The sequence below is a fragment of the Bombus pascuorum genome, chromosome 6 (assembly GCF_905332965.1).
Source record: "Bombus pascuorum chromosome 6, iyBomPasc1.1, whole genome shotgun sequence".
In the NCBI taxonomy this organism is placed as follows: Eukaryota; Metazoa; Arthropoda; class Insecta; order Hymenoptera; family Apidae; genus Bombus; species Bombus pascuorum.
In genome coordinates, this window is record NC_083493.1 from 3,072,116 (window position 1) to 3,080,268 (window position 8,153).

The 8,153-nt window shown below is 28.5% G+C and overlaps 2 protein-coding genes across 8 annotated transcripts; one reads left to right on the forward strand and one right to left on the reverse strand.

Annotated features, from left to right (window-relative positions):
- Positions 1-15: 15 nt before the first annotated feature.
- Positions 16-5,758, forward strand: LOC132907633 (uncharacterized). 7 transcript variants are annotated; one of them, XM_060960907.1, is made up of 12 exons: positions 196-825; positions 914-987; positions 3,155-3,266; positions 3,350-3,456; positions 3,525-3,596; positions 3,656-3,756; positions 3,850-3,953; positions 4,218-4,459; positions 4,530-4,705; positions 4,837-4,975; positions 5,039-5,238; positions 5,301-5,758. In XM_060960907.1, the coding sequence occupies exons 3-12, from the start codon at positions 3,179-3,181 to the stop codon at positions 5,521-5,523; spliced, it is 1,452 nt and encodes a 483-aa protein (XP_060816890.1). In that variant the 5' UTR covers positions 196-825; positions 914-987; positions 3,155-3,178; the 3' UTR covers positions 5,524-5,758. The 7 variants fall into 7 exon arrangements, with proteins under 7 accessions (XP_060816892.1, XP_060816890.1, XP_060816889.1 ...); XM_060960909.1 differs by lacking the exons at positions 196-825; positions 914-987 and adding an exon at positions 16-121; XM_060960906.1 differs by having other exon boundaries at positions 196-987.
- On the reverse strand, positions 5,625-7,173 carry LOC132907641 (large ribosomal subunit protein eL18). The gene is made up of 4 exons (XM_060960921.1): positions 7,096-7,173; positions 6,871-6,957; positions 6,143-6,349; positions 5,625-6,029 (listed from the first exon to the last, which is right to left on the reverse strand). Exons 1-4 carry the CDS (start codon positions 7,096-7,098, stop codon positions 5,760-5,762), a joined length of 567 nt encoding a protein of 188 aa, XP_060816904.1. The 5' UTR covers positions 7,099-7,173; the 3' UTR covers positions 5,625-5,759.
- Between the last annotated feature and the right edge of the window lie 980 nt (positions 7,174-8,153).

Sequence of the window (8,153 nt, forward strand, 5' to 3'; positions counted from 1 at the left end):
TAATCTTTTTGTTCGAAATATTCAAGCGCGTCGATGGTGTTCCTTATTGTAAGAGATCGTCTGATCCGCTCTCCGTTTTGACGCGCCGACGAGGTTCTCCCGGAAAGTCGTTCGTTAAAAGGTATCACGTATCATAACTACTGTAACGGTCAGATTCGTTGAAAATACGAAAACAATAATCAGCTGATTCAGATAAGGAAATAGATGGAAAGGAGGGGAGAATAAGAGAAAAGCGAACTCTAATACTCGTATCTAAAATACATCTAGATGGCGTAATCGATGTTCAAATTTCATTTCATCTGTATTGTTAACGGTAAATGTATATGCAAAGTATGTAAATGGATGATTGCGTGTTAATCATATCTTTTGTTTTAATGGAAAAACTATTTAAACTAAAACTACATAGCTCTACATTGATTATAAACAACAGAATTTTTCATAACATCTTTCTCAATCCTAGGATGCAAGAAAAAATATAAGTTATGAAGATTAACTTAAGAATGTTGAAAAAATTAAAAGAACTATTCTAACAAATAAATAAAATATACATTAATGTAAAACGTAAATAATTTTATTTATTATTATATTGGTAGCACTGCACAAGTTTGTATTGTACAACCTGAAATGTTATGCTGCTAAAATATCTTAATATTATAAAATGAAATTATCATCTTTACCACGTTTTATTATCATGTTTCAAAGTGCTGATTAAATATTTAATATAACGCAACAAAATGCCATGATGTTAGTGAGGAATATAATATAAAGTTATATATTTTGTGTAACATAAGCTACCATTGAAAGAAATTATGAATATATACATATGTATGTATATTATATCAATCGATGCATTATTTTCTACGTGGAGACTGATGCATTCATTAGTGTCTTATCATAAAAATTACTTTACAAGAGCGGTGTTTTTATAAAATTCCATCACTTGGTGCTAACGCCACCTAGGAGTACAATACTATTTAAATTGAATCGGTATGTCCACAATATACATACATAATAATTGATAACAGTTTTTATTTAAGGAGTTACAATAGCAAATTTAAACTTCATATTTAATCAAGCTTGTGATTTTCAAAAAATAAATAAAAATATTTTTTTGTATACATTTTATTTTATTCTATATTATCACTAATATATCACTAATATCACTAATTTTAACTGAACTGTTGAAGTAATTACTTCAAGGAAAACTCTACACCTCTTCTTTTGTATATCCGTGACCTGGAGATCGCTGTTATGAATAGAATTTAGTGAAACAAAAATTCGAAAAAAGATCCATATTATTGTGCTCTTGAATATAAATTTTGTTTTGGCTTACAAGGTCTAGAAACAGAAGAGCTACAAGTAGATTTCTGTTGTTGTTTCTTGTAACCTTCAGCTAGAGCTACAAGGCTAATGATAATGTCCTTTTTGCTATAAATATATGCTATCATAGCTTCTTCTATTGTATTGTAACACTGTAAGAGTGAGGATCTGGATCAGCATATGCTATACCTGTACTTATACCTATATCTATACTTATTTCAATATATTTTCTATTACAAATTCATCCACTCGTTCCTCTATCAGACAACCTCAACATGAGCAATTTTAGCATGTCTATATTGCGTGTTACTTCATAATTATGTCATTGTCTAGCAAACAGAAGTAAAACTTATAGACACGAACATTTTACATGGTATATAATTATGTGACAAAACATAAATTTGAGAGGGACAAAGATATAAATGTATACATTTTTTAATGGAACATATTTCATTTTTCACTGATTATGTAGATGAATTCAGGAAGCAAAAATTTTAGATACGTATTCTCTTTTTTCAAAAATTATTAAACGTAAAAGTTATAAGCAATTAAAAATTAAACAATCCGAACATTTCGGATCACGTACCGAATATATCCAAAGAACATGACATCACAAGTGTGCGACAGCGCTACACAACTCGCTTTCTTAGTTCGCTATACAACACTGTACTGGCGCGCGTACACACCAGAGCATGATCGAGTACGTATACGATCATGAAGAAAGGCATACTCGTGATATCACAAGGATAGATGGCAATCAAGAAACGCACATTTCAACGCCACTCAAATATCAGCAAAGTTTTAATTTATTTACTTTGATTCTCAATTTATTAAGTAAATATATGTAACGAAAACATGACCTAATTGTTTCTAGTAATCCAAAGTTTTGTTTTCACTAGTATTTTTAACCAAGAAGAATGCAATAACCGGAATTAAAATATACATTTCTTAAAATAAAATATAAAATCAAATAGAGAAAGATTTTTCTACGAGAAAATTTCTTCGCGAAAAGGAAAAGAAAGTGAATTTCTACTATCATAAAATAATACGGAAGTAATATATTACACGCGGTCTCGCTATCCATCATTCAAATAGAAAAGAAAGAAATAGCTTTCTTGCTGTCTCATAATCGATTTAATATGTACAATGATTAAATTTATATCTTTTGACAGGAGCTTCATAATGTAGTAGGATTATCGTGCAACTATTCATGCAACTCGATAAATCGTGCTTATGAACCATGGTACCGATACATGCAGTTATAATTGCAAAATTTAGAGCAACATTAATATTTCATGTCGGTAGGAAAACGTAGGAAATTCTTACCGTATTATCCTTAGGCTATTAGTGTACTGTAATTATCTGTGCGTGTATTTGTGCAGCGAGAAGCCAACTTAATCGGTAGAGTTTGCGTGTTCTCCATGTCACCGATGTCCCCGTGCAATAAATCGGAAAGGAATGGTCCTCCTCCTCCGAGATATTCCGTTACTACAGTTCCTTCCTGCACTTCGTTCGAGACAGATCAAAGGAATAGTAACTTAAATCCAGTGTTATTAAAAAACAAAATATCTTGATTTTAAAAAAAAATTTAATATATTTCAAACATGATGCGACGAAAAAGGGTACTTTGCTCTTTACCAGCGTTCTTCCGATCATTGCAAATTATAATTAATTTTTAAATTCCATTCTGTTCGTGTACTTTAATGAAATGATTTAAAATCTTCGATCATTAAATAGATTACCATTACATATTAGATAGACTAGATAAGTCTATTAAATGTTAAGTAAATTACTATTAGAGTTTGAGAACTCAAAAATAATTAATTTTTTATAGGGTGGTTTAAAGACTGTGCGAAAGATGGCTAAAAAGACAACACCGGCGGCATTACAAACTGAAATTTCTAATAACGAGGAATGGGAGAAGCTTCTTACAAAACCAGGGTTAATAGGAATGTATAAGTTACCTATTTAAAACTGAGCTTGTATAGAAACTTAAAAAATGTTACGTGTAAAGTTTTTAATAATCTTTTAGTGGTCGACATATATTCAGAATGGAGTGGACCCTGCACAGGGATGGTAAGCACCCTTAAAAAAATCAAAATGGAAATTGGAGGAGATACGTTGAGTTACGCCATGGTAATTTTATAATTATAAATAATTATAGATGTTAAGTAAATAATTACTGTGTATTACTATAAATATAGGCAATGTGCGATTATATCACGAACTTAGAACGTTTTCAAGGGAAAAGTGAACCAACATGGATGTTCATACACGTAAGTTTAATATATAATTAAGATAAATTTTAAAGCTACAATAAATGCAATCCTACTAGAATGGTCGAATGGTAAATCTTATATTTGGTGCTGACTGCCCACAATTATTAAAAGTATTAACAATGGAATTGCAACGAGTACAAAATAACGAGGAACACGAGTATGTAAAATACATAATTTTTAGTAAAACAAATAACCATTAAAAATTAGCATTGTTGAAGTAGAAGTTATTAAAATAAACGTACACGTATAGGTTTTCTTTAGATGTATCGGAAAGAAGTCCAGAAGAAATAAAACGATTAAAAATTATTGAAGAAACTAGAATAGCTAAAGAAACAGCAAAGAAGGCTCGAAAAGGTTTCGCAAGATCTCTCATAAAAAAGATACTATAACGATTACCCTGCACGTACACACAAACAGATCATTATTTCTTTATTTTACAGTTTACATTTTTTACTTTAAATTTTACATAAAGAAAAACCTCTGTTGTCCTGGAGTCACATAATGCACGCTTTATTTTTTAATTGGTTATTAGATATATATAAATATAACACTACAGTGAAATATCTAATTTTAATTATTTGTAATAATAATTTTTCGTGTAATTTTTATTTAATGTAGAAGCGGAAGCTATAGCACGATATGAAGCCGAAATGTTGTATCTGACTACTTCACTAAGCAAAGAAACTTGCCTTTTACTTTTTCCGTGGGTTTTTAAGGATGAAGAATGTCATAAAAGAGATAAAAGATCTAGCCCTCCGTACATAGAATTGGTTGAAGAAATACTAATAGGAAATTACACCGTCGAACAAGAAATACGGAAACGACTCGATGAAGATATTCTATCTACGATGTTTAATGAAGTAATATATTTAATATGTTACTAACAAAAATTATTCAAAAGCAGACTTTCCAAATCAAACAATTTTACAGTCTCATTACGTATTATCACCAAATGCTAAACAACTACTTCTAGATGGGAAATGTATGTTTATGCGATTAAAAGTTAGCGAAACAAAGCCAGAAATTGATATTCATAAATACTTGTTAAATCTTTTATTTGGAGAACCGGAATTACCCAATACGGAAACAATTCTAAATGAAGAATGGTACGTAAATACATAGAATGTATAATATTTAAAATTATATATCTTTCATAATAACACAATTTGTGGTAGCATAATTCTAAAATTAACTTTCACATTAATCCAAATTTAAGCAACTTCCTTCTTTTCTTTAGTTACGCTGGTCGACATCGTCCTGCGTATATAACAAGCGAAAATGAAATTTTTCCAATCGTATGGACACCACCAAATTGTCGAAATAAGGCAATTGTTTTTCGCACTATTTTTCCAACATATACCAATACTACATATCACGTAAGTTTTAAATTTTAATATGTCTAAAATAAATATTATATGTCACATATTTTAATTTTAAAGTATGAAGATAAAACTACAAAGGTACCTATAGTAGTATTCAAATATGACTACATGAGAAAGAATGAGCTGAAAATGGTTTTACAAGAATTTGAAGACGAAATAGTTAACTTCGGCATTTTTGAATCTGATAAGCCACTAGAAGCAAAACTTATAGCAAGGAATATTACGGAATTTGAATTGAATACAAGGGAAAGAACAGGGTAAATATTAAGAAAAATTTGAAATTTATAATTAAAGATAAAAATGTAATGTCCATTTTCAGATACGAGATATTTGTATGTGTTGTAAAAAAGGTAGGATGTGAAGCGTTTTTAGGATTTGCAGGTATTGGACCTTATCATGTAAGTGAAAATCTGGAAAAGGGTATAGAGGAATCAAAACAATACTTCCCAGATGTTACTACTTCTGAAGAAACACAATCAGACGACGAAGAAAAACCGGAAGAGTTGATAGAAAATGCGGAAGAAAACAAAAATGGAACGTGAAATATTTCTTACAGGTGTATCTAAATTTGCATCTTATTTGAAATTATAATTTCAATTGTATATTTCATAAAAAGTGAAGGAATTAATAACATACAAAAATGTTGTTGTGAAGCCAACATTTATTTTCCAGCCGCCTAAACTTGTTATATGAAAGAATGTAGAAATAAACACATTTTCTAAATATTGCAAGTCAATGTAAGGTTATGGTACAATAAATGATGGCAAATAAACAAAATTTATTTTTTATAACCGCAGCTACGCCTACGTCCCCTTGCTCTTTCAAACTTTCGACCCTTTGAGCGTACTAATGGTTTTGTATGAGAGTGTGGTACGCCAGGTGCAGGTCCAAAGTGTTTCACTGCTTCACGAGCTTTACGACGACCTTGCATTAAAACTGTCTTTTCTCCAATAGGTGTACGTAATGCTAATTGATCAAACGTGATTAATTCGCCTCCAGCTTTTAATATACGTGCTCTAGCTCTTTCAGTAACACGTAGAGCACATACCTATAAAAAATTATGAAATTATACATTAATAATTTTTCCAAGCAAATACAAAATAACATATTTTATTTATACAAACTCAAAATTAAATTCTGATAATTATTTCTATTGCTTACTGTAAGTTTAGGAATTTCAAAAATCCTAGCATCATCTGTCACTGTACCAACAATTACTGCAATTGTATTTTGTCGTCCAGGTTTCTTCATAAACCTGACAATACGTGCAAGAGATATGGGAGGACGGTGTATTTTACTCATAAAAAGTCTCTTAAGAATAATCTTATTAAACTTAGAATTTGTACGTCTTGCTAAGAAACGGTAAAGCTATAACAAAAATAAAACCATATACTTTTATATTTTTATTGTATAAAAAAATACTTTGATAAAAAATCACAATAATGTTTTACCAGTTTCATTACGAAATTATAAAAAAAGAAACAATACAAATTTTGCATTAAACGCAACAATATATAATTTTCTAATAAGAAATATGAACTTTTATAAACTTTCTGAGTAGCATTGTGTCAGCTAATATAATCGTCTTTTACATTAAGAAAAAAGACGGAATAGGAAAGTTGACTAAATTTTTCTAGCGAACGTTCAAATTGGATCAGACCATAATAGTACTGACACAGAGTGCGGTTCGCAAAAGAAATTTGTCTCTTTCAAAACTCACGTGTTTATGACAATAATATAATATTACATCAATTGTAATACGTAATTAATTTTCAACACAAGTTACAAGAGTGGCGTTAGTTTGTAAATAAAATACAGAATACAACTGGTACAAAATTAAAGAGGTAATAAAAAATATATATATTTAGAAATGCATGTAAAACACTTACTTTGACGAGAAGTCGTAAGTAGACATCTTGAGACTTAGGTTCTGTGCGCCGAACCTTCCTATCGTGTTTGTGATTTATATCGATACCCTATAAAGAAAATAATTTTTGTTAACTTACTTTAATATTTTTCAAATTTAACAAAGAACTTTATTTATATCGATTAATACAAATAAATCAAAACTCTATTGATTTTATAAGTATAACAATGCCACTGCGCCACCTTACCATGCTGGTACACCGGAAAAGAAACAGTCGAGCTTATAGACAGATCAGATAGATCCGTGTAAACGGATATCCAAGGGGGCGCTGTTAGAGAATGAAAAATTGGCACGATGAATACTATATAAAAACTATGGAGTGAACAACTTAATGTACAAATTTATATTAATTTTTTATCCAAATGAAAGTGGAAATAAATTTAAAAATAAACAAATTTATTTATTATTTACATTAATCTAGGTTAGTAATTTTGATACGTATATAAATATATCACTAAATCAGAATTGCCAAGATAAAGAAAAAAAATTATTTAATATAAATTTTAAAAATTACTATATACAATCGTTAAAAAAAATATATTATATATAACTTTTTTTAACACAAACTTTTACATGAAGAAATAAAACAATCATTTTTTCAATATTTAATTTAAGCTACGTACAATATTCAGTAATGTGCTTAGTATATTATACATACATATGTTTGGATACGGTTTAAGTTAATGTAAATTTTTATTTTTATTTCTTTTTAATCTATTTTTTGAAGAAATTAATTTATAATTTTCACTCGATATTATTTATGTATGAATAAATTAATTTCTAAAAGGAAATGTATTTGTTTCATTTGGTAAAAGCAGTAAATAAGATGGAAACAAGTTCTATACATTTTCAATTTGATTAACTATAAATACATTTATATATATATATATATATATATATATATATATATATATATATATATGTAATTTTGTACTATATGTAAAAAATTGTTCTAGTTACTAGTTATATATATATATATATATATATATATATATATATAATATATATATAACTAGTTATATATATATATATATAACTAGTAACTAGAACAATTTTTTACATATAGTACAATATATGTATTCAATATATGCCGGAGAAGAAAATAAATTGAAATTAAAACTGAAATATTTATTTAGTATTGTCAAAGAAAAATATGATCATATTGCACGTGTAGAATAACAAAAATGGAGAAAATATGTATATAAAAACAATTAATCTTAATTCTACAGATTAGATAAATCTATA